The sequence below is a fragment of the Rissa tridactyla genome, chromosome 3 (assembly GCF_028500815.1).
Source record: "Rissa tridactyla isolate bRisTri1 chromosome 3, bRisTri1.patW.cur.20221130, whole genome shotgun sequence".
Classification (NCBI taxonomy): Eukaryota; Metazoa; Chordata; class Aves; order Charadriiformes; family Laridae; genus Rissa; species Rissa tridactyla.
Window position 1 is genome coordinate 102,945,106 of NC_071468.1, and position 27,895 is coordinate 102,973,000.

The 27,895-nt window shown below is 33.7% G+C and overlaps 1 protein-coding gene across 1 annotated transcript in view; it reads left to right on the forward strand.

Annotated features, from left to right (window-relative positions):
• CSMD1 (CUB and Sushi multiple domains 1) overlaps positions 1-27,895 on the forward strand; it is a 1,189,318-nt gene that overhangs the window by 829,016 nt on the left and 332,407 nt on the right. Inside the window, exon 11 of the mRNA XM_054196719.1 lies at positions 26,330-26,433. Within this exon, the coding sequence (XP_054052694.1) occupies positions 26,330-26,433 (104 nt within the window). The remainder of the gene's footprint in view (positions 1-26,329; positions 26,434-27,895) is intronic.

Below are 27,895 nucleotides of genomic sequence, written 5' to 3' on the forward strand. Positions count from 1 at the left end.
ACGACAAACTTTATAATCTGGTGAATCAGGGGTTGGACTAGATGACTTCCAGAGGTTGCTTGCAACCTAAATGATTCTCTGATTAGCAAAGTGATTTCAACAATGGGAATATTTTATATATTCATATATGTATTTCACAAATTTCTGACATTCATTTCAAATCCTACAGACATAAGAATTATTAAGCTTATCTTTGTGGCATTTTAAGTTTAACAGTGTGATTACAGACAATTTTAAAGAATTTTAAAAAATCAAATATTATCACACTTTTTTTTTTCCTCTGTGATATATGTTCCTGTGATGTATCTTCCTTAGAAAAAATGTTTAAATAAAAAACCTTGAACTTTTAATTTAAGCCCTGTAAAATGCTAGTTATGATTCCTAAAGGTATTGGATTATACAAACAGAATTTTACAAAAGAGGGGCCAAAAAAGTATTTTTATACAAGTTTTAAAAAATACTTTACAGTAAAAATATGGTGTTCTGCGTTCATTTTAATGCTTACCTGTAAATATGCCACTAAACTGGGTTTGCCACTAGAATTTGGACATTAATGTGACTGATCTTCTCCTTGTTCAAACAGTTAAGAAATGAGTGTTTAAAAATCAAGAGTATCTTTAACATCCTACATTTTTTTATTAATTTTTTTTCTGGAAACCCATTATATTAGTATTTAAACGATTTTTTTTTTCTTCCAAAAACCAAAGAATAATCAGGTCAGGTTCTTTTCAAAATCATATGATAGCTTTAACAGACATGAGCAATATTTAGAGATATGATTTAAATATTTAATTATTGTCTTCAACTTCTTTTTTCGATTCACTGTTGGACAGTTTCATTGCATGGGGATCGAAGACTTGCATAGTGTTTTTTAACCCCTGTAGTGTTCCAGCATATTTTTAGATCATGAATAGCTACGTGACAGTTTGAAACATAATTAATTCTGTTCACCTTAAAGAAATACCCTTCCTTCTTATTCTTCTTGAATAAGACACTTAGGTGAAACTTGCATTACGAGATACACAGTATTAGCTTTCAACAGTTACATCAGTGATACTACGTTATTATTATTATTATTGTTATTATTATCATTATTACTGTGTTCCTTATAGAGTTCTGTGGGTGTTAGCAGCTAAAAACTCTCAAAATTACACCGATCAATTTATTATTTTTTTTTCCCCCCCACAGCCCTGGATGTATCAGAATTCAGACAACCTGTAGTTAGCTTCACAAATTAATCTTCTAAATTTTAAAGGCCTGAGAGAATCCTAAATTCTTGCTTCCTGGTTGTAAGCTGAATCCTAGTGCCTCCACCTGAGGCAGAAAACTGATCAGTCTATATATGGCTTGTAATACATTGAATTTACTTTCTATTGACAGTTATAGAGTGGTATGGTCTGAATCAGATACAATGAAACAGGGAGACACAAAGAAAGATAATGAGTATCATTGACATTCAGAACATTGATTTCTCTAACAAAAGTACAACATTTTTGGTGCTGTGGGAAAATGCTAATATCACAGTCCAGAGATCTGTGATGATGCATAATGGGCAGAATTAATCACCACAAGCCATTTTCTGAGGCTTTCTACATATTCATATTTGCCCTCGGTTCACGTTTTTAGGTTATCTTTGCAATCACAGAATGAAAAATGTTTTTAATAAAAAGGGAGAAGTGCTATTCTGTACAGAAACACTGAGACAAAGAGAAAATTCTACAACAGATGTTTTGATAGTAACAGTTCTGAATAGTGTTTTATAACAATGGACAATTTGTAGTAATAGAAACAAAATTGATATATGCTTGTACTATGACCTTCTAGATCATATGGAATATATTGGAAAAATAAGAAATATTTTATGCTATCATTTCACGTTTTTTTTTCTGCATGATGTATATTCCTGTGATGTATCTTCCCTAGAAAAATAAATGTTTAATTTAAATAGAAAACTCTGAATATTAGTATCAAAATGACAAAATTAGTCTTTTGTGCAGCTGCCAGATGGTCACCACATTCAAATATATTTTTCATATGAAGTAATATGCAAAATCCCTAGAGAACTAATACGCTAGTAAAGCTTTTATTGAAATCATTAAAATAAATCTAACTCTCTAAACCTAGCTATAACCTTTTTATGAAGGCTCTGTATATCCATAGATGTAATTCAAACACTTTTTTATTTAGCTAATAAAAATGTCTACCAAATAGACAGTGATAGTGATAAAGAGAGCATAAATAGTTTGGAAATGACATTAGAGATCCACATTTAGAATTAATAACATTAGGGTAGTCTCAAATGTTTTGTTTTTTTTTTAGTATTGTTATCTAGATTTGTAATTCATAAAGAACGTTGTGTTTTTCTTTTAGAAAGTGATTAAGGGGCAGGAATATAAGTGGAATAAATCAATAAATCTCCTTTATTATGTCACATCTACATTTTGAAATGTTTCTTGAAAAAATTACTGTGTAAAAAAAAAAAAAAAAAAAAAAAAAAAAAAAAAACCTTTCCCGTGATACAAAAGCAAATGTTAAATTTTGAGTTGTCGTCAAGCGTATTTTTTTCATTTCACTCAGTCGTGCTGGCAACTTATGTTTCTTAACAACAGGCAAAAGAGAGTTGCACAATAAGATGATCTTGGGCATGTTACTGACAGGTATTAAGTCCTACCTTAGACACAAAGTAACGGTTAAAGCAAATGGTATTGGGAACCGAACAAAAATTGTAGCAGTAGTAGTGCAACCAAAACAAAAATAACTCGACATTAACAATCTTGTCTATTTCTGCTCTTTATTTTTCTACTACAGTCTTTTTAGTGAGGATCAGTGAGTAAACAGTTATTTGATCTTACCAATGAGATATATGTGTTTATAGTTTCTTTATTCATTTTTTCCAATTTAAAAAAGATACAAAGGGTGTGCATTTACCAAGACCCGTTGGTGCTTGGTAGAAATCAGATACCTGTTCTATTTTATTATTTCGGAGTTAAACGTGACATACTTTTAGTTTGGTTTTAAGACTGTCCAGCTTTGAACACAATTACTTTTGTCTGGCTCCATTTTTTAATTATTTTTATTTTTTTTCACTTAAAGCACAGAGATTTCTGTATGCACAAACTCTTACCTTTGCCAAAGCTTTTATATTAATGTCTTAGCTTTTCATCTTTCCTATTCAGCATATAGAACATAACCATTAAGGGAGCTTGTAGGTATTTTGCAGAGCAGAACTTCTGAAATGTAAAAAAATAAAAATGTAAATAAATCTGAAACTGTTTTGTGCTCAGTTTCCTGGTCACCTGTGGCTATGAAACAAAACCTAAAAATCTCATTAACTGCCAAACTTTGATATCTGTCGCTTTTCAACACATACCTACTATCCAAGCTGCTCTAGTATTGAAGAGGACAAAAGTGCTTCCAAACAAAATTTGTATCATTTTACTCCAACAACACTGTGTTGGTGACGTTACAGCCGTGCTGCCTTGTCATACTCAGTCTCATTCTTCACGTGTCAAAAGGCCTTACTGAAGTCCAGATAGACAATATCCACTGCTCTTCTCTCATCTGCCAGGCCAGTCCCTTCATCACAGAAGTTCATCAAGTTGGTCAAGCATAATTTCCTCTTGGTGACTCCATGCTGACCGTGTCTGACTTTCTTGTCCTTCATGTGCCTGGAATTGATTTCGAGGTTTAGTTGCTCCATCATAACCTAAGTGGACAAAGCCCTGCCCAGTCTGGCCTGAATTCCTTGTTGATTGCTTTGAACCACAGGCTCAACAATTGACCTACCTTGTGAGGTCCCTTCAAACTTGAATTATTCTGTGATTCTAAGAAGAAACAATATTGTCTCAGCATTACTTTTCTTTTTTTCTTTTTCCTGTCACACAACCTGTTATGAAACCAGGACAACTAAAATCTGTCACAGTCGGGTAACACTGTGAATTTCATAGAATTATTCTTGTTTGTTTCTTGTTTTCACTACATTCTGTCCCTGGAGATGGAGTTATTGCTGATCAATTTTATAAAGAAAGAGGGTTTAAGTATAGACCCTCTGCTGAGTGTATCGTAACCCAGAGATAGTACATTATCATCTATCGGCAGGAATACAATCAGATCTGAAGCACAAATTATTTGTTAATCAATGTGATGCAAGTTCAAAATAATTTAAGGCTGATTTGGCCTTGCTCTTTTTTTTTTTTTTTAATGTGTCACAGCCTCATTACAATTAAGCTTAAACTGTCTTTAAAACTTTATGTACTACAAAGTGGAAAAGGTTAGAGTATTAAAGGAAAAATCTTGATTGCAGAGCTGCAGTTAGTGCTTTGTTCTACATTGCTCCACTGGAAATGAAACAGGTGTGAATAAAATTCATGCTTTCAGCCACACTATCCATATTGGTCATTTCAATGCCCTTGGAGAAAGGGAGCATGCTGCATTGAACTTGCATCCAAAACAACGTGCCATCTTTAAGGTAACAGTGGAATGGAACTTCCACACAAATTTGTGGGACGGTGAACAGAGTCAAGTCTTTGCTGACTCCCTCAAACATCCACCTCACCCCATACTCACCAAACTTTCATCACTGCTTTATTAATTTTGTTGTTTTGTCTTTATGGCTAGATATATTACACAGCTTAAACAATGTATCCTAACTTGCTATTGCTAAAAAAAAAAAAGCTGAATACTGACACGATTCGTACTTTTCCTTCACCTACATTTCTGAGAACTAAATAATATCAACTATAGACATCAGTATTTTTTACAGGAAATAGTCACTAGTTGGTTGATATCTTTCTTGAAGATTCAGGTCAAAAATTGTCACAGCTTTGCAGTTGAGGTCTCATAAATGTTCATTAAAGAGGAAAAATCTCTCCCCACCTGTTGCAGACTACTATGTACGCTTTATTACGATGTGTGACTTTTTCAGAGAGGTGACTGATGGTGTGTGTTCAGCTCATGCTCCATTATGACAACTAGATCCTTTTCTAAAGAGCTGTTACCTGACCAGCTGTCACTCAGTCTGTAACTGAGCAGTGTATTACACTTTTCTAAATGTAGTGTCCTTTTTAATGACGCTTTTCTAGTTCTTTGTGTTGCTTTTTTTTTTTGAGGCAACCTCGCCAGTTCATCAAGATCACTTTGCTTTCCAGACCTGTCTACCAGTGTACTTACAGTCTTTCCCAGTACAGAAGCTTAAATATCAGACTTGCTATTTCAATATAGATCTTGTTTAAAAAAAAAATGCCCATGAAAATAATTGTAAAAATCTCTATGCATCCTTCAGATCTGAAGTTGAAACACTAACTACTTATGCTGTCCAACCAGCTCTGACCTTTTCCCATGACATTTTAAGTTAGGCAATGTTTTCCAGGGTTTCCTGTGAGGCTTTCGTATGTTGATGGGCCTTACTAATACCAAAAGCCTTACTAAAGTCAATATCCATAGCTGATCTATTGCATCTTTTTTTACTCTTTTAGATTGGATGACCAAAGTTACATGAAGCATTCAGGATGAGATTTTATGCAGTAGGAAAGTGATGTTCTCTATTTTATTTTCACTTGTTTCCCTCTTAATTCATAATGTTTGTTTTACTTTTTGACTTTACTAAGTGCTCAGATTAAACTTTTGTAACATTATCTTTCATGATGCCAGAGGTACCCTTATTTATCAGTTCAGAGCACATAATTTCATGTGTGAAGTTAGAATTATTTTTGTCTTGTGCATCGTTTAATATTTGTCTATATCAAATTTCAGCTTCTACTCACTACATGTTGTAAGATCTTCATTTTTTTCATGGTAGAATCTTGTCTTTACTATTTTGAAAGAGATCTCTGTCATTAATAAACTTCCTTACTCTGCTGATATTACCATTCTTCAGATTGTCTGTGAATGTGTCTGACAGCACAGCTCATTCCAGAACTCTGCTGGTGACTTTGTCAGTGCTGGAACTAACAGTTCACTTACATTTCTAGTTTCTGGGTTTTTAAGACTTTTTTTTCTCTGTGAAAGGCCTTTTGTGGTATGACTGCCTAATTTCTGCATGAAGTTGGTGACAGACTTTGGTAAAAGCCCTTGTAAAGGCCATACAGACAACATCGAGTGAGTCATCTTTGGGGAAACAGTGTAATTACCCTTTCAGTAACTCCAAAAATTTACTAAAGAACAGTATTTTACAAAAGCCATGGTGACTTTTCCCAGATATACCATCACTGTTCACTAATTTTGTTCTTTATTTCCTTGGCTAGCACTGAATATTTGATTTACAAATCTGTATTTTCCTAGATGATTTTTGAAACTCTTCATAAAAAAAATGGAATCCTCTGGGCCTCAGGTACCAAAGCAGTGTTAAAGATGTTAGACACCACTCCTCCTAGGTCAGGTATTTCAGTCTTACCTTCCTTAAATCTTAGTCTCTTGCTATTTTTAATTTTTGTCTACTTATTCCATAGTCACAGTCATTTCTGTTCGTATGATGATGACTTTTGAACTTTTTCTTCTCTTTATCTTGTCTCCTGGTACTTAATATGGCAAGGAACTGACAGTTACTTGGCCACAGATGTAAACTTGGGTTGCCAACAGAGGGAAAGAGAGAACAAGCAAACTCAGCTCTTCTTCTTGTAAACAAATGGCCTGTCTGCTGGCTGTTGCAGTCATTCTCTACACCTCTTTCCCTTACTTTCTGACTCTCCTTTCCATTCAGAACCAGACTGGCCTAACATCTTGAAAAGAAATAGCATAAGATGTCTTTGCACTGGAACTAGTGGCTAGTGACTTCAAGATGCAGTTCGTTTGTTGCTGCATCACACTGTGTGATCCATGTTTTTTTTTCAGGGTTCTTTTTAAGAGGCCAGTTAGGTTAAGCCAGGCTCTCATTCACCCCCCTGGGAATTTCGGTGCGTTACAAAGGCAGCAATTTCTCTGGTGACAGTTCTCAGGTGCTGAAGGAAAAGGGTAGTAGGTAAGCCACATTAAACCAAAAAATACTGAAATGTCCTATTTATAGTTTCAAGCTCAAGTGATGATATTAGACAGTATTGTTTCAACTGTTCAGAGAGGGCAACGCGTGCATGACTTTCAGTGGCAAAGAAGTGTGCTGTCATACAGAGATGAAACCAGTCCTTTATTGTCATCTCCTTTTGTATCTGGCTAAGGATCACTGTCAGTTCAAGGTCCTTCCTTTGCTTTATGTGTCTTCATGAGGGTGTTAACTATGATTGACCGTCATCTCATATGCAGAATAAAGTCAGTTTTTCTTATCTCATTGATTGATTGGTATTGAAATCTACAAGGAAAAAAAACTTTTCATCATGCAATAAGGTGCAATTTATGTTTGAGCATCTAGACCGCACAGATGGAGATAACATAAGTCAGGTGTCATTACAACATAAGCCATAATGGAGCAACCTATTCTCTAGCAATGACGCCTTTTCTTCCTTGAATAGATTCCAACCTACTAGTTTTAATTCTCTGATTTATGTCTCACATAATCACAATAGTAAAGCTCAGCCTGTCTGTTCAGGTCTCACTTAAACTCTGATGATGCTCTGTAAACCTTCAGAGACTTTTGAAGCATCTTCTCTCAAGCCTTTCAAAAACTTCTTCAGTAGGCAAGTTACAGTTCCTTTAATTGCAGTATCCTTGTCATTATCATCATGAAACTTCAGAGTGTGCGTTTTCACTTTCTTCTCTCTTCAAGAGTCAATTCATTCAGGGAGTGTATCTGGACAGCTGGCTATAGGAAAAGAGGAACCTCATCTCAAAGGACTAGATATTATAGCCCTTTCTAAATTGCACAGAGGATTCCAGAATCTTAGCTGATTTTTGGTGGAGTTTTTTGTTCTTTAAATATCTAGGAGACTGTCCAGATCCTTCCTACACTATATTTCTAAATGCATCTGAGTTATCTCCTTGAGGCTGTGTCTAAGTGTCAACATACTTCTTGAGGCTCTCAGTTCTCCATACTCTTGAAGATGATTCTTTTATTTTCACAGAACTGCATGTTTCAAGAAATCATCCTATTTATTCAGTTCTAATATTAAAGGATCATACAGGAGGAGTCATTCTCATATGAAAACTGTCAGTCAAAGCAATAGCAAACAAAACTTGCCAAGAGTTCCTTGCTTTGTATCCTTCTGCTGTAGATAGCCTGCCTTCCGCCAGTTACCATGACCTTTAGATATGTCTGTGTTCCAGATGACTCTCATTTTGACTGGCAGCCATTCTGACATTCATCAAACAGCAGGAAATTATAGAAGCCTGTAAAGATGGTGCTTAGTAGTATGATCCTACATCTATTAATTGCATGAAGGTATCCAAGACACATCACTGCCTACATAGGGAGTAAAAAAGGGTTTCTTGGAGTTGCCCGTAGCATTAACATGCATGTGGATTTTAATAACACAAAACCAAAAAACAACTACCCGAAAACCAAAAAAAAGAGTTTAGCAGGCAATAGCTAAAGATGCTTGAGACGAGTAATACATACCTGTACTCATTTTTCTGCTAAGTTTTTCTTTTCCCTCATCATCCTTATTGCAGTTCCTTGATGTAGGTTTCTGCAATTGAGGGGAAGGGAAACAGTATTACCTTTGGAAAAAAAAAATGTTTCTTAGAGATGGCTAGGTATGTGACTTCGTTCTCAACAAGTTCTTTCTTAAATAAGTCTTGCCATAAACTCTACCACGCCAGGAGTATCACAGTCAGGGAAGAGTACTCCATTTTATGCCCTGTGTGAGTGAGTCTGCTCCAATTCTGATGTTACTGTTGTGATGTAGACTTCTTCATAGCGTGAATGTAGGGAAGGCAAACAGCTCACTTCTCTGATTATTAGGCAATATTAAGGATGCATAAATACAGTGCCTTTCATATTCCTTTTTTCTTTGTGGTACTCTGTCAAGTCTATGGATATTTTCTGATCTTGGCCTAACTTTTCAGTCAAGGCTGTTAGGAGCACTTCAGTTCTGTAGACTGAAAATCGTAATGAAAACAAACTTTAAATGAATCATGTGCATAATCAAAGAATATAGTCTCCTCTTTATGTAGTGTGACATTAAATTCAAAGTATTTAACATTTTTTGGGAGCTGTGTAGAGAATGGTAAGCTAAGTAAATATAAAAAGACAGACATGTAATCTGATGGAGTTTTAAAAAATAATTGCATGGGTTAGAATAATAAATCCCATTAAGAGACATAAAGTTATTTTTTCCTGAATAATCAGTAGTTAAGTAATGAGTTATTAGGTAGGTAACTGCATAGAATTGGACCACTTCCCATCTGACATCTATTGTGAGTGAAACCAAAAAGGGCACGCTCTATCTCCAGCTAGACTTAAAACACAAAAAGAAAGTAATGGTAATTTAATGATAATTTAACTATAAGTTTTGATAATTTAAACTTCTTGGTGAATATCTTCATAACCAAACTGTACTTCACATTTAGCTGTATTCTCTAATAATTCTTTATACTTGGTAATGCCAACAATTTGTTTTCATGAACACTGCACACATGGGAGGTACAGGGAGAGAGAAGAAGAAAGAAAACTGAAGATCTGACAGAACAAACAGATTAGCCAAAAGCCCTTTTAGAAATACTGATTTTTTTTTTTAGAATAGTTGTTTGTCATGTGATACAAGTATGTTTTTAAATGCCTCAAGTTCTTAAAAATAAAAAAAAAGGAATAAAATAAGAGTATCCTGACTTAGGATCCAAAGGGAAGGCTGTGATAAGCCTTTCAGTAAGTGCAAACAAAAATATACACAAACAAAATCCAAAGAGACTAAGTAAAATGTGACTTCAGTTTTTCTTTCCAAAATAATAAAATTTTTGTTGATTTATACTTGCAACATCCAGAAAAACATAAGCAGAAGTCTGTTGGGGTAAGTTAGCTTTCCTGATAGATTGCAATAGATAGTATTTGATTGATCAAGAATTTTATTATCAGCTCATCGTGAATGCAAAATTTGCTTGCTGAGGCATAAATGGTGTAGGTTTATAATATAAGTAGGTACGGCACTTTTATTATAAAGTGTTACTTCACAAATTAAACTAAAATATAAACTTTTATTCCATATATTTCTTTCAGCTTCTCATGCATTTTGAAATCCAAATCATAAATTATACAGATCAAGGATCATGAATACAGAATGAGTTTATATGTATGTGTGTACACATGCAAAAAAGAAATTTGAGTAGCACATACTGGTAGCGGAGAAATTAATATTTTCAGATAGTAAGCTTATAAATGGAAAAATCATATACTGAAAGTTAGTTTCTGTTTCAAAATGTTTCGGGTATGCCACAGCTAGCCACGATGTTTCTGGTTAAAACTCCTGTAATTCTCAAACTGCTATAGATGGTGTTCCAATATTCATGCTTGTGCAATGTCTCATGTACACTTAAGGTATATAATATTAAAGAGCAAGAACATATTTATATCCAACTTTAATTAAGCTTTTCAAAAGGTACACCTAGCTGTGTCTTTGTTCAGACACAGGAAAGAGGAAAAACAGTTTTGTGACTAAATGAAATGCAGGATTTGGAGACCAAGACCAGTTTACAGCTTCTCACATCAGATCAAAGAATGATCTTTTGTAACTCTGTTTTGAATATGTAGACAACAGGGGGTTTTGCTGTAAAAATGGGACCAAGGCTGTAAGCTCCTTCTGCTATAGAAATTCAAGTAGTCATCACCATTAATCGTGGTACCATGGAAATAAAAGTAAAGGTTCAGCAATATGTATCAGAGAAATGCAATATAATGTAACCTGCTAAGGCTGAATCTACTGTCATTTTTAGGACTCCTGATTGCAAAATTGTAACTCAGCAAAACGAAATCAAGATCTTGTTCATGGGCAAAGAGGAAGCACACAATATATATAAGTAAAGCCAAGAATTAATTGTTAGTATAATGGAAAACTTGTTTTATTCAAGAAACTTTATTAGTCTATACCTAATTATTACAGAAAAAGAAGGAATAATAGTGCAGTTAGAGTACTTTTATACAGAAGTCTCAGTAATAGTAATAATAACAATAGCTCTAACACTATTAAAATTGTAACATAGTTCTTAGTTTCTGTCTCTTGAGGTTATGCTCACTATTCCGTTGCTTCTCTGGGTGTTAAATTCATTAGTTTTTGACTGCTGGAGAGGTTAAGTCAAGTCTCTGCAGTCTTTCATTGGCATGAATATGATGGTGTTGATGCTTTCTTCTTGTTCCCCTAAGACCTGCTTTGGGTCATTTTTAGATGTTTGCTAACACACTTTTACACCTGTATCTTTCTTTTTGATCTGTAGCTACAGGTCACTTTGGATCCAAATTTACTATATACAGCATGCTTTATGTATATTAGACACTGGGGGTTTTACTCTCATTGTTACCCCTAAAGCAGATTTTTTTTCCAGCTCCAGGTCTACATTTCCTGACTTCTTGTTGAGTGGTTTATAGCTGTGGGGTCTCCAGTGCCAAGCATGTACCTCATCTCTTATCATCCCATGCTGTCTACCCCTGTAGATTGCATCCTGACTCTCCATTCTCAAGGCCTCCACCATTATACCAAACCCACGTACCCTTATCGTACATAGTTTTGTAAGTCATAAATATTTCTGATAGAAACTTGTTGCAGCTATCTGTAGAAAACTATAGTTGCACTATGCAAAGATAAACAAAAGAAACTAGCTGTAGTGACCTGGTCAATAAGAGAAATTGCTGTCATAGAAACAAAGCTGCAGCCCCACCAAGTAAAGTTCAGGCAGGGCAAACCTGGCAAACACCAATCCTGAGGCCTTGCAAATTCAGTACAAAGGTTGTGGCCTGTTACTAAGAATGGCAATACTACATTACAGGGCTATGTGGTTAGAGGGTAGTAGGTGACCAGAGGTGGAACACTGAAATCAGCTGTAAGGAAAGCGTTATTGTAGGTGAATGACTTGGCATTCTAGTGCTGGTTGGGTGTAGTGAGACTTATTAATATGTAGGTGTATTTAAACTTACTTTATGTATAAGAAAACATCCACAGTATAAATAAATGACTGGTTTCATGATATTTGCTTCTCTCAGAGCACACATTAAATAGTTGTAAGCTTTTGTACTTCTCAGCTAAAGAATGACAGCAAATATTTATTTCTCAGAAATTACTCTTCCAGGAATCCATGTTAGCAGTAAAATAATTTTGAATGATCACTGCACTATAAAAAAACAAACAAAAAACAACCACAACTACAAAAACACCCCAAAACCTAGTGAAGCTTTTATACATATTTGCCTGTCTGTATGCATTACTTGACTAAATTTTTGTGTACATGGACTGTATGGTTTTATATATGTATGGGTAGGTAAAGCTATTGTGCTTGGTGATACTAATTCATTGTATTCTGAAGGCCAGAATTGCTTTCTACTCTGTGTATCTGTCAATCTGCTACATTTACTAGTACGCTCTAACAGTGTATATATCTCAAGTGAGCACTGAGGCGCTCTGCCCAAGGGGTCATCGTTAGATCTCAGTGGGAATGAGCAGGGATATGTTTTTCAAGGCCTGAACATTCACAGCTGAAATCCAATTACATATCCACAATGGGTTTTGTTCATGCCTGCCTTACACCTTTTCATCTACAGTTACACATGTTTTAGCAGGCCTCCAATCATCTGTGCCTTAAGTGACTGTCATGCATTTAACCGTGTTTTTCTTTCAACTCATCCTGAGTGTCACTCTCTTCCAGGATGTAGGTGACCCGTACTTTTCATCAAAAGGTGTGATTATGGTGCATTTTGAGCAGAGCAGGAAACTGGGTCATTGTTCTTGATGCTCTCCATGTCAGATTTCAGTCAGAAAGAACTGTGAAATGTTGCATAATTAGAAGAAGGTGGGAAGCCCAATGTGGTAATCGAATTTCCTTTCATCATCTCACTAAATTCGTAAAGAAAAATTTGCAGTTCCCACAAAATCAAGCTCAAGCAGATAGATTTTCCTTCTTATTTTGCCACAGGCAGACGTGATTGTTTGAATTGTCTACGTTTTTTCAGCAATTGGGGGAGGAGCAGATAAAAATCTAATCGCTGAAATTTTGCATAGTGTCACACACAGTAGCACAAAACTTGGGTGCTATATGATTGCATGGCTTACAGTTTTTCAGATGTCTTTGACTTTTTTTTTTTATTTCTTTGGATTTTTAAGTACATTCTGGTACTTATTCTTCATAATTTTGCTCTTAATTGGTTTTGTAAAGTGACAAGAAAACACATAAGTGAAAAACTATTTGTAATTGATAGTATGTGAAACATTAGAAGATCTAAACGTGTTTTGGTTTGCTCTTTTCCATTTTGTTTCTTAGAACACACACTATTTTTTGTAGAAAGAGCATTTATATGGGGAACTCAACCTTCTGCTTCACATAGTGAAGCAATCATATTGTTTAATTTGTACTTAAAATACATATTTAATGAAGAAAGAAAACATAATTATAGAAAATGGAAATTAATTTTACAGTTCTAATTTTCAAAATCATAATCACAAAGACTGTTAACATTATAAAACAACCAGTGTAATCTGATAAAATGTTAAACAAATATCATCTTCCTATTATAGAGTCTCTCCCCTTTGGTGTTTTACTTTAAAGGTGCATCGGATATTGTGCCTGGAGTATTTTCTCTTTGATAAGTACAGCTTTAAGATACTGCGCTTCTGTTAATTTCCGTGCATGGCAGCATTGGACAGTACACATCATAGATCTTTTATTCCTTTTGTCACTTAAGAGTATCCTTTCCTGAGGAGGGGAAGTGGAGAGGGAGGTGCTGATCTCCTCTTCTTGGTATCCACCGACAGGATGTGTGGGAATGGTTCAAATCTGTCTCATGTGAGGATCAGACTAGACATTGGGAAACATTTCTTTACCAAGAGGGTGGTCAAACACTGGAATGAATTTCCTAGAGAGGTTGTTGATGCCCCAAGCCTTTCAGTGTTTAAGAGGCATTTGAACAATGCCCTTAATAATATGTTTTAACTTCTGGTCAGCCCTGAATTGGTCAGGCAGTTGTACTAGATGATCGTTGTAGGTCCGGTCCTGTCCTATCCTATCCTATCCCTGATAACAAAGGCCATATTACATGTATTGCTGTAAGTTCCTGTCTTCATGTAAAAAAGGCCACCAATGCATTATTAAACATAAAAGATGTCAAAGGACAACATTTATTATGTTTTAAAATTAATTTGTTTTCATTTATATTGATAATTATTTTTTCACTTTCATTTCAGATTACAAAGACTTAATACCTTTTCTTGGCCAAGTATTAAAACATAGTTCTAGCGTTCAGGGAAATTTTGTGCTCTGCTTTTATTATGAAGTGCTGGGACATAGTTTTATCATGTTTTCTCAAGGTCTTTGATACAATGCTGTTATTTTTGGTCAAGATAGATGAATTTTAGTGAAGACTAAACCTGAAAATGATTTATCCAAACGAATTCCCACCCGCCCCCTTGCAACTGTGTTAAAGTCTCATTCCGCAGCTCTATGAGATAAAATAATATAATGAAAGTGTCAGAATTATGCTAAATATAATAAATTCCTATGATGCTTATACTTCGGGGGATATTGTACGATCATATTTTATGATTTATTGCAACTTTACACTTATTTGTATGAACACATGGAAATTCTGATAATAAAATATGGGAACATATTATTACAATCTTCCTCACAATTTCAACATCAGAAGTAATATGATAGTCTATATTTCTAAAATGTTCAGCGATTACACTTTGCTTTTAAGGTTTATATGTAGTAATATATAAACAAAGGAAGAAATTGCAGGAAGATGAGAACATTATTTTGTTAATTAGCCAAAAAAATGCACAACCTAAGGTTTTTTGCAGGTTTCATTGACATGTAAGTCAAATTTGCATCATTCTTATATCTTAAAATATATTTTACTTGGTCACTGGCCCAGATTGCATGAACAATGTTTTACACTGTATTTATGTTTCTAGCCAATAGCTTGATGTTTCTAGATGAATAAGAATTTAAACAAGAAAGTCATCAAGCACACATCTTTGGAAGCAAGGTAGCTTATTTAAAACTGGTCTAAAAGTCTTTGAAAATCATCTGTAAAGACATTCTTCTTTTTATTTATTGACAGCACATTTTGCTATTAAGTAAAATTAAAATAATTTTTCTGGATTAAATTGTTTATACATTATACACTATGATTTAAAAGTAAGTCACATAGTACTGCAGAGGGAAAACTGCAGTTACCCTTTTCTGCTATTCCCTTTACATTTTAATGGAGTTTTTACAGAATCTCCTCATTGTATATTCATTACAGATGATGTCTAAGTGAACTGACAGAAACTGTTCTGTTTACCCCTATATAATTTGAATTAGATCCAAATAATGGCTTGTACCCCAGTGTGTTCTTACAGGGCACTATTACCTGCATATTTAAGCAGATTGCCATATGGCTTTGAGACTAATGACCAGAGATTATCTTTGCTGATTCTGTTATCGTTTTTTACGAATATATAGGTCAAGAATAGCTCAACTCAACTGCTCACAGATACAAAGATGTAAAATCAAGGTAGATGGTACTAGAATCAATCCTGTAATCCTTAAAGTCAATCATATTTACCACTTCCTTTTAACACAGATACATTTCATGGCATGGAATGGCAACATAAGTATAGCATTTGAGAAAGTCCATTCAGGTGTGGGAGATTAGATTCTAAAGCTAGGCGTAGGTGGACTTTTATTACCAAAAATGTTAACTGTGCAATTAGTTTTTGCATTGCGCTTTTTATTTTTTGGAATTTAAACTATGGGAAGTGTTGCTGAACAAGGCTCAAAATGTATGTGCTGTCATCACTATCATTATTCCTATGGCTTTTAGGAGAAATTATTTTGTTTTCTCACCGTGATCACTCATACAATATTAGTATTTAATACACTTAATGCAAATACCTTAATAAGTAATTTTATTAAAAGTAAATTTACTGTTTTAATTTATAATGTTAAGAAAACTCTCCTCTGTGGTGTTGGAGGGTTGACCTTGGCTGACTGCTAAGTACCCACCAAGCTGCTCTTTCACTCCTCCTCCTCATCAGGACAGGGAGAAAAAATAAGATGGAAAAAGCTCATGGGTCAAGGAAAGGACAGGGAGATTTGTCGCCAATTACCCTCACTGGCAAAATAGACTCAACTTGAGGAAGATTAAATTATTGCCAATTAAAAATAGAGCAGGATGGTGAGAAAAAACGATACAAACTTTTTCTCAGGCCTGACTCTTCTACATCCTATGCCACCAAGCGGTGCTGTGGAGTGGGGAATGCGCGCTGCAGTCAGTTCATTAACAGCTCATCTCTGCCATTTCTTCGTCACGCTTTTCCCCTGCTCCAGTGCAGGGTCCCTCTCACGGGATACAGTCCCTCATAAACCGCTCAAGTGTGGGTCCTTCCCAAGTTTGGTGTCACATGCTAACATTCTTACTACTTCCTAGACTGTAGGTAGTTCAAATCAACATGAAAATCCTTATGTATTCTGTTTACTTCAACAGGGTAGAATTCCAGCCTTGAATTTTGGTTTACTAGAGTAATACAGGGAACTAGTTAGAAAACAACTTGTTTCTTTTCAAAAGTGCACTTGGGACACGTAGTTGTATGTTTTAAAAACACAGTAGGAAGAAAAGGTTGTGGGAAAATGCAACTTTCAAAGTTAGTTTAAGTTAATCTGGAAATACGGATGCTAAAATGTCATATTCCTATTTTTTTCTTATTCATAATTTAAACACAGGGGAAACTTACTTGCATGTTTTAATTGAGAATCAAGTTAACCTCAATGTATTTAAATGTCTTTGTAGCATATAACATTATCTAAAAACTGTCAAGAGTTATATAAAACCTTGGTGTTATGACAATGCAATGTCCATGTAATATTACTACACTTTTGTGTATGTTTTATTTTGTGACTGTTGTCTCCTGGATATTCCACTGGCCAACACATCATTACAAAGGCATATGAATTCCCAAAATTTATCTGATACAACAATGTTTGATTTGGGACACGTGTAATTCATTAGAATTATTTTTAATAACTACCACTGGTGAAGTTTGAATTTGTCATATTTTTTTCATGTTTTACATTAACTTTAAGTAAGAAGAATTAAAATTTCAGAAAACTCTGAGGAATTATGTTGTTAAACAAGTAATTTTGAAGGATCTGAAATGGGCTGCCTGAAGTACTATACGCTAACAGCAGAGCTGAGATCTGACTCTCCAAATTTCTACCTCAGGCTCTGTCTAGAGAATGATTTATGTTTGTATGAATGGATGTGTACCTTTGATATGTAACCACTGCTTCATGTAGCCCTTTACTTCTTGTGCTCTATCAAGCCACATACCTGCTTTGGATTAATTCATCAAATTAACCTCATCTTTAAAGACTGCAGGAAGTAAGACAACCGTTAAACAGGGTAAATGAAGTATGTTTCTCCTACTTGAATTTCGGAAGGCAAAAAAATTCATCTGCATTGGATGGCTCATTTAACAAGTAAAATTCTCAGCCCTTATTTACATTGAAAGTCTTATCTGGTGATTCATGTATTCTTAGTTAGTTTATATATATATAACTTTTTTTTAACAAATGGTAACTGGAAGCTTTTTGTTTTAAAATTTAAAGAATAGTATTTTTAGATTTTGCTGTTTTGAACAGCAAATCTGAAAGTGTTTCTTTAATTTTTATCATTGCTGTGTCTTTTCCACAAGTGGGTGCTGCTCACCATTTTAGAAAAAGAGCTTAAGATGTTTTGAAAAAGATCTCCAAAGATAAAAGCACAGTTTGAATTATTTTTCATGAATGGCAAGGAAGGGTGGTAATGAATGCATGCTTTTTTGCTTTCCCTTCCATTGTTCTATTAAAAACAAGCAAACAAACAAAACAACAAAAAAAGAAAGTGTATGGTGTTTCTTTAAAGCTTATACTTCCATGTTTTTTTCCTGCTGATATTCTGACAGTTGGAGCAGCAGCAGGAGCAAAAATGAAAGCCGTATACTTGGCGTTTTCCTTTGGCATAAAATGAGAAAAACAAAAATGTTCTACTGTATCAGAGAATTGTCTTTAAAATTGTCCAAAAGTTATGAATTTCAGACTTTTAGTGTGAACATATGAATGATTGTTTGTCTCCTCTTGCAATTCTGCTTTTTATTATTTTAATTTTGATTTTCTCTGTACGACTTAAATCAAGCTGATTGACAATTCATTAAAAATATGGCTCATGTAAATTTGTGGAACATTCATTATGCTTTGGTATTTGACTTTAAAAACCACTTTTAATGCTTTAGACTAGTCTGTGTATTTAGAAATGGCAACATATTTGCATATATATAAAACAAACCAAAAAAAAAAGAAGGAAAATGTCTTAATGTTTAAAATGGTAAACTGAAATGCAACATAATGTCTAGACACTATTCTGAAAATTAAAATCTAACTTGGCAACAAACTTCTTATCTGACTGACCAACAGATTGTGGCAGCTCTGTTAGCTCTGAAATCATCATTATGGGGTTTTTTTCTGTGTCTCTCTACACAAGAAACAAAGCTGTTTAATAATGTGCTCATAACCTTACTGTGGATGTATTTAAATTACTTAAATACATGATTAGTTATAGAACTATTTTACATAACAGCTGCCAGTAAAAATGGCACTTCATACTAACAAGAGTTTTATTATTTTAATTTTTGCAGTTAATTCTGTATTTTTTCTAACTGTAGCTTCCAGCTACTCTTACTATATAAACACATTACCAGAAAGTTCTTCCTTATAGGACTATTCTAAGATCGGTGTCAAATCACTTCTTTAACTTTACTACGTAAAAAAAATCAGTTGATTTTCTTAAGATTATTGCTATTGTTTTCTTTTAATTAAGGCTGGATAATTTGAGATCTTTAACTTGCAATTGCGCCTGCCATTACTTGGATGTGGCAAGCACATTCAATGTGGACAATCCAGAAAAGCTATATTATTACAGGCAATCCAAAGAATGAAACGTGATAGGGAAAAATCAATCTGTGTTTACTTACCTGAGAAATGCTTGGGACATGGGGCAGGCAGCTGGTGATACTCGTTGTAAAACAAACTATTGATTTAAAAACTGGGACTTTTTTTATTCTTGTGATTATAATACTATTTTTTCTTTCCCTTGTGAAACAGCATCAGCACCCTTTATTTTACATTATTACTATCATTTGCTTTATTATTGCTGTTATTTGCTTTTTATCTTTATTTAATTTCTACCAGGTGTGGTTACTAGGTTTATTTTCAAGTCATTAGTGGGGGCTAAAAAGAAAATAAGTTCATGAGAATCAGAAGTGTAAATCATAATGCCAATATTGAAAAATAAGCAAATTTCTTGTTATAAATGCTTTTTAAGTAACTGCAATCATTGGATAAAGATAGTACCAAAAGCCTTCAATATTTCTTCAAAATAAGAAACAGAATAATCCAAGTGTTATCAGTAAATTTGCTGTCACTCAACAATAACTGGAGTATTTAAAATTTTGCAGGACGGGACTTTTTTTTTTTTTCCTAAACTTTATTTTATCTGCTTGGAGACACTCTATTTCAACTTGGGAGATATGAGTTATTAATTTTGCATCATACTAATTGCAGATGTACCTATGCCAATTTACAAATAATACTGCTGTGATTAATGGTTTACCTTTTAAGGGCTTTGAGGTAGAAGAAGTAACTTGTTCCACATAGGAATAAGAAAAACAAAGAAACTTTAAACTTTCACTTTAAAAATTCAATCTCAAGAGTATCAGCTAGTCTTTCATTTCACTGGTCTTAGAGGGAAAATTGGTCATTAAGTATTCTGTATTTAAAACAATTCATGTTTCTAAATTCATAAGTTTGTTTTTCTTTATCTGAGATGAGTATCTTCAATGAAACTCAAGCAAATTCCGTGGTAGGATGCAAATGTGCATAGACACAATGTTTATTATCTTTAACGGGTTAAAATTATGCTCAATCATCTTTATTATCTGGAAACAGGAGACAATCTACAATTGGAATACGATTTTTATCTTGCTAACTAAAATTTCATTATCTGGATGCAAAATTTGATATGAGTGATGTATTTATATATACCCATGATTTATGTATGGGCACAGGCATTTATACCTTCGGATACAACTGGTGTTCTTAATTTCCTATCCATTTACAGTGGAGATGTATATATCTTATGAATACTGTATCAGACACTGGTGTATTTTTGTATAGTCTGACCATTGAGGGAAACTTAGGCAGAACTAAATAAACAAGATAGTTATATGTAAGAAAAATACATTTTTTTTCAACCTGATAATCTGTTTTAAAGGTCATAATTTTCATTCTTCTTGCTTTATTATATTAATAATACTTCAGTACATGTTTGAAGTTATAATCACAACTAGTCTACTGCTAAATTGTTTATGTGTTTGGGCCCATCTTCTAAGATAATAATTATGCAGTTCTTGACTCTTGTAGATGAATCTTTAAAATGCTTTTTAGAAGAAACTTAAAATACTGTGTCTCTACTAGTAGTAAAAAACCCTACCTTTTTCTTGGATATATGTTTAGCTAACAGTTAATGTAAACATCATTGTCTCCTTGTATTGCGTACAAGACCAAAAGTAAGTAAACTTCTTGTAAAAATAACAAACAAAGAAAAAAATGCCACCAGAAACAAATTTGGTTGTACTTGACACCTTTCAATTTTGTATAATTTCAAGGAAGATAGTGCCACATAATGAACAGAGAAATTGATTGGTAATCGGGATACTACCATTTCTTAGGCTACTGAATTGTCTTTCACAACTTATTTTACATCTCTGTAGTTCAGTCTAAAATTGTAGTAATAAGGACTGCCCTCCTTTGGAAAGCATGTAGGCATCTTCTGAGTAAAGTTCTTTGTAAACCAAACTGTTACTTTTTTTTTTTTTTTGGAAGGAATGGTAAGTCCTCTAATATTCCAGAGTCAGTAATTAAAAGGAAAGGAAAAGAAACAACAAAAGCCCTTCATCTCTTTTTGGATGTTTACCTTCTTTCAATGCGAGTAGAGGTGGAAAGACCTCTCTTCCTCTTTATTCCCCCAGCCTTTATAGCTGAGCATGACATCATATGGTATGGAATATCCCTTTGGTCAGTTGAGGTCAGCTGTCCCAGCTGTGTCCCCTCCCAACTCCTGGTGCCCCCCAGCTGACCCACTGGTGGGGTGGCATAAGAAGCAGAGAGGTCTTGATGCTGTGCAAGCACCATTCAGCAACAGCTCAAACATCAGTGTGTTACCAACGCGGTTTTCATCACAAATCCAAAACATAACACCATGCAAGCTGCTATGAAAAAAATTAGCCAAAACCATTACAGACAGGCACCAGTTTCATGCTACTTAGTGGATTATGTTAACAAGAATGATGGTTATAGGGGATTGGATTCTGGTTCCAATTATGACACCACTTTGTCATCTGCATATACATTAGGTCCTTAGGCTTCTGCTTTAGTTACTGGCATATAAGGAAGTAAATATAGCAAATATTTAGTGGCTAGCAAGCAGCATAGCTCTACAGGTTCCATTAACTGTGTTTGCCACATGTCTCCTGTGAACACCTGAGATGTTGGAGAGTTCCTAATACATTATTTAATAAAGTTGTGCTTTAATTAAATATTTTCTCTGATGTCTTCTGTTTCAGACTTTCTTTATTATTTTCATTGGTGACTTAAGTGAAATGAAACCCGGTTACAAATTTACATTCTTGGAAAAGAGATGCTTATATATATAATAAATTCTCATTGCTCCCAGTATTTAAAAATGTTCTATATTTGTATGGTCCTGAGAAGAGAAAAGTGCTGTTACTTTCTTAAAGTCTCCCTCATATTTCAGAAAATGTTCCCATACGTACGGTTTCTTCATGCTTACTGTTGCCATGATCTCAGTATTATGGTCATGTTTCTAGAAGGCATTCCTCTATATTTATAACTTGTACCTCAAAAGTACCTCGGATCAACTAATTTGATATGGACATTCTTGTGGTTTTTTGAGTTGATGAAAAGGAAATCTCTGTAGGTCATATTTAATCATCCATAGAATTTGTGCATAAGAGTTACCTATTCTTATTGCTATTTCTAGTCAATGATCTATGTTTCCTCTTCAACAGCATTTTGGGCATAGTCAGAATGACTCTTAAGACTTGAAGGCATTTCACTTTAGGGAGGGGTGGGCTAGGGAAACAACATTTTTTTAAAGTTTTAAGGAATACTGCATCTGTGTATGTATTCTCTAAAGCTGGTATCGTCTTTTGATATTGTTCCTATAATATGTTGTTCTTTAAGTGAAATAGATACTCCAAAACCTGTTTTGAAGCTGTGATTTAAGCATCTGGCTTGTTCCAGAAATTTTAAAAATATTTAAGAATCTGAAAGACCGTAGCAATGTTTCCATGTTTGTGCTTGTAGCAATGGCTTCTTTTGCTTCCAAATCCAGTTGAGCATGAGGAGTGTGTAAAAGAAATGGCAGAGTCAAAAACATTTGCATGACCATGTTACTTTCAAATTTTACATAGCAGCAGGGAGAAGATGCAAAGCAGGAAAATACCAATATATTTGAAGCTAATATGTCAATGAAATGGAGTAACCTGTAACAGTCACTAACAGCTTTAATCAAAAGCCTTTATAATGAAAGCATCTTCTATTTACAATTTTAAAACTTCAAATTAAGGATCTTAAATTCCATTTTCCTGTTCTTCATTTATTTTGTTATAGTTGTACTGAGGCAACAAATAGTCTCACTTCATTTCCTTATCTGTAAGAGAAGCTCCCTTAAGGAGGCCCTATTTCTTAGGTCACCTTTTTTTTTTTTTTTTTTTTTTAAGACAACACATTTCCACTGGCACATTTGTGCTTTTTTGAAGTTGTTTGCCTGATCTCCCTGTAAATATAGGAGACATCTTACAGGTAGTTCTCTTTTCTGCTTGCATCTTAAAACAAAACTTACTGCTTTCACTTTTTACTTTGTATTTTCTATAATGAATGTTTGAACATCTAACATATTTAAGAGATCATAAAATAGGTCTTATCAGTAGTAAGAAGAACGTGTACACCTAGGCATTTTGGAAATGTCACCTTGCCATGTTCCCTACTGCTTCTTCCAGGAAGAATGTCCATACAGAAATTTCTGTTAGTACAGCTGTTATGCTGCCTTTTTCCCCCATTACTTCCTATAACAATTATGCCAGCAGAAATATGAAGTGTGGTAGTGGCTAGGATAAAGGAAAATGTTTCTAAGGAAAAAGTAATTATGACAGGAAATTCACTTGCAGAGCTTCCATTAGGTACCTCCTTGGGTGTCTCATATTTTTAAGCTTTTTTGTTTTCACAGTCTGTTTATCTAATCATAAGTAATCATTCTGAATTACTTATGAGGGAATTTTGTCTCATACATTTCAGAAAGCAAACAGGATCATTCTTCTGTAAGAAGTATAATTGATCATCCAGAAACAAATATAATAGGTTTGGAAATAATTCTTGTGTTTCCAGTTTTTCTTAATGAAAGTTAATTATTTTCTTTATTTTAATCAGTTCAGAGTAAGCATATTTAATGATGATGATCAGATTAGTATTACTGGGGTTTTTTATAATTGCAAAACAACTTTGAATTTGGAAAAGCATCTCAGAGCTGCTTTTTTTCCCCCAGTATATAAGTCGATATTATTTAACCATGTATGAGTATATTGTACTTGCTGATACCGGTACAATCCTTCTAAGTTTTTCCCACGCTGTATTCATATCTATATCCATACAAATCTGTCTTACATTCTTTCTCAAAAATAAACTGACAAACAACCCTCTGTCCATCTAAGAAATCTTAAAAATCCTTCTGATGATTCACAGCTTTTTCTACAGAGGAACTAATTTTATCTAAATGTATCTGTGTAAGCGTTATTCTCCCCTAATCATGCACACTCCCCATATGGCCAACGGAAAGGGTAACTCTAAACGGCAGTTTGGCCAACCTTAAGCCAGGTAATGTGATTTGTGTTCTGGGTGCCATTTTCTGCCCACTGACTGTAGAAGGAGCCATGATTAGGCTGGGTTCTTAATGTTTGCATGGTAAAATTCAGGTTTTATGAATCAGATTAAAGGAATTTAAGTTAGATCACTTAACTCTCAACCATTTGAATGTCTTTACAACACATTTATGTGTTAGCATAGGATAACAATTAGCATGGAAATGAAGATGGTAAGATTTTGTTTAATAGCGTCTAATATTTCTTCACACACAATGTATTTCCCATAAAGAAACATTTCTTGTGAAATTTCCTGTAAGCTTAACCAGGTCTCTAAATCTTTCATTTGTGGTTTATATTCAATTAATTTTTTGTAACTTATTTTATTATTAAAGAGGTGAACATTCACATTTGTTTTTAAATTGCAATGTAAAAAGAGTTTGTGAGTCTAACCAAATGGAGCATGTTTAAATAATACATTACTATATTTTCTCATGGAATATTCTATCAGGTTTCCTCCACACACATAAAATAAAATTTGCATTAAAAATCAAAGTCTTATATATGTAGTTATTTTTATTGCCAGAAACAACTCTGCTTTTATGCTTCTACATATTTTTCTTGCTTTTCTTTGGCTTTATTAATTTTGATTTTAGTAATGAAATTTTGCATGTTAACCACTGTTATCATCTAGGAATACTAGAAGATACATCAGGAGCAGATGGAATTGTATATTATCTTATCTACAACATATTGCCTGAAATTCTTGTGATTATTGAAACGTAACGTAGATAATGCAGCACGCTTCATCTCAAAATCTGGCAGGCATGCAAGATATGCTGTAAAGGACCCATATTTGATCACAAACCAAAACCTCTGACCTATTGCCAAAGTAATTATAAAAATAATTATACAGATATTTGTGTTAATAATGTTTTTCATAGCTATGGACATCCTAGGACCATTTAGCTTTTCTTTAAACCTCCCACTCTTCTACCTCTTCAAAACATACAAGGGGTCTTAGTCCTGGAGTGAATTTTAGCATACTTCTAAAAACATAAACATACAAATAGCAGAGATGGCAAAGCAAGGTATGAAAAGCAAGACATGAATTTAGCGAGAGGTAATATATTATCTTAGATCAGTGGGTATTTTATTAAAAGCAGGCTTTTCTCTCGATTAGAAACTGAAGCAACATAGTTCACTGTAAGCCTCATCTACTCCAGAAGTGTCAGTTCCTCTCTGAAGCTGATAGAACTAGACTCTTCCCATTCCAAAACCAAAGCAATGACATGTACTGGCTTTCCATTTTAATATTGAGGAAGTGTAAACAACTAGCTTAGCTTGGATGCTGCCTTTTTACAGGGCTAAAGTTTGGATGTGATGAATTCTGCCTTGAAGATCATGCAGAAATAAACTTAAGTGGATGAAAACCATTGTTTTCTGACATATGTCTGATAGAGAAAGTCCAAATCTGACCCAAATACTTTTTTTAGCCACAAAACAGAATAAAAATTAATTGCATTTTCATGCAATGGCTGAAGCTGTGTGAAAGTCTTCCCAGGGGTATCTGCAAAATTTAGTATAAAGATAAAATGAATAATTTTGTGGAAAATCACTGTGACTCTCTACATCTTCATATCAAATTGTCTGCAGAAACCTTGGCATCAAAATACAAAAAGGTGCAGTGTGCGTATGTATACACACATACAACCTGCTAGTACTTCTCATCAATACAGAACTCTAAAAAGTGCTTGTCTTAGGAGTGTTCTTCTGTACAAAACTAAATCCATTATCATACTTTATTTTATATTATTACATTACAGTTTCAGTAAACTATAAATACTTTTTCAAACAATTATGAGGGGTAATTTTTTAATTTTCTGGACAATTCATGATTAGACATTGAGTGAAATCATAGTTTAGTGTTAGTAATTTATTTAAGGAAATTTATGCTTTTGTATTTCTTTGCACCAGCCTCCACCACCTTCTTATGAATTGATAGTTCATACCTGCCATATTGCTATTGTATAATTGATCAGACAAGGTGTTTACTTCATATACTTCCAGTATTGTGCTATGTAATTTTTATATAACTACAATACGGCAAAGACTTCCCTCTTGCTATTAGAAAATACAGAAGTTTCTACACTTCTGCTTTTCTATATATTTTTCTGAAGTCAAATAATGAGATTGTGAGTGTGTGCTTCATGACTTGACTTATGGTAGCCAAATAATTTGTTTTGAGGCTAGAATAGAGCAGATACCCTGTGGGTATGCTTTGAAATAACTGACTTATTTAATTTTAATAGGTCATAAAGCTTGCTTTTGAAGAGTTTGAACTGGAAAGAGGCTATGATACTCTTACTGTTGGAGATGCTGGGAAAGTTGGTGATACCAGAACAGTGTTGTATGTGTAAGTACGGAACTTCAAAAATCTCCTTGGAAATTTGTTGTCATATTTTGTTTCTTCTGGGTCATGAGATACCTATTTAACTTTTTAATTTTAGTATATGTAATTTGTTCATATAATGTAAGCTTAAAATTCAAGTATTGTCAAAGAAAATTTTTCATTACAAAATTAACTCCAGATCTTTAGTAACATCTTCATAGGTTTTTATATCAGAGACTAAAAACTGCAGAGAACTGAGATTAGATTTTTTTTTTAAAGCAAAAAAAAAATCTTCTTTTAAGAAACAAGTACTATCTGTACAACTCCAATTGTATTCACAAGCAATTAAAGGAATAAAAAGAGTCTTAGATTTCAGCAAACAGAAAATATGCCTTGCGTAAAAATAAATAAAACATCGATTAATTTCAAAATTTTTATACTTAAAATTGGATTTGTAAATAAAATTTGTGTGACAGCACGTAGGCCACTGTTCAGTAAAGTTAAACATGCTTCATGGATTAATATAATAGTATAGTATAATATAATATAAATGTAGAAAGTGTAAGAACTTACGTAAATTTGAAGGAAAATTCCAAACTAGATAGCTAATCTTAAAATACAGGTCTTTAATACTGTCTGGGCTAATGGAAATAAGCCCAGAATCCTGTATAGATTGATCAGTCACGTCTACCCTGACCATCTCATTCTGGTTACATATGCTCATCTTCCTTCCTTCATAATAGGAGCTTGTGGTCACAAGATATTTTAGTGGTGGCTTTTAGAGGGTTAAATTAGCATATGAATCCTGATCAGAGAATACAAAACAAAACTACAGGGTTAATAAGTCAGCAATGACTAAACAAGAGAAACTAGCAGCTTTTATTTCATAATAACGTTACTTGGCATTGCGTAAAAATATTCTGGATAAAGACACATTTGATAAAAACAGTAATTTTGATTCATTGATTCTTTCTTCAATCAATAATATAATCAATAAATAAATTTATATTTTGAGGTTTTTTAATCCATATAAATTATGGAATTTTTTTTTTACATAATTATAAAAAATTAGTACACTTAACACCCACAGAATTTATTTTAAATTAATTAGAATATTTTTGGAGGGACAAGTCTTAGGACAATATCTTAATTTCTCTTATTTGTTTGTGAATTTATAATATCTATTAATGGCTACTTTCTGAACTACGATATCAAAGTACATAGAACTCCCTACTTTATTTTGTCTTAACACTGGAAAATGATTGGATTATTTGTATGTGTTTCTTGTCTTGCAATAGCAACTAGCTACTACTGAGTAAATTGAATTCCATGTTCTGAGTACCTGAAAAAGAATAAGAAAAAAGGTCTTCTGTGGATGCAAAGTAACTTTCCTCATAAAACACTAGGTCCATTTGCAGACTCCATTATCATGAGAAAGCTCATAACTAAATGTCAAAGTGATTTTCTATTAGTTGATTTTAATAAC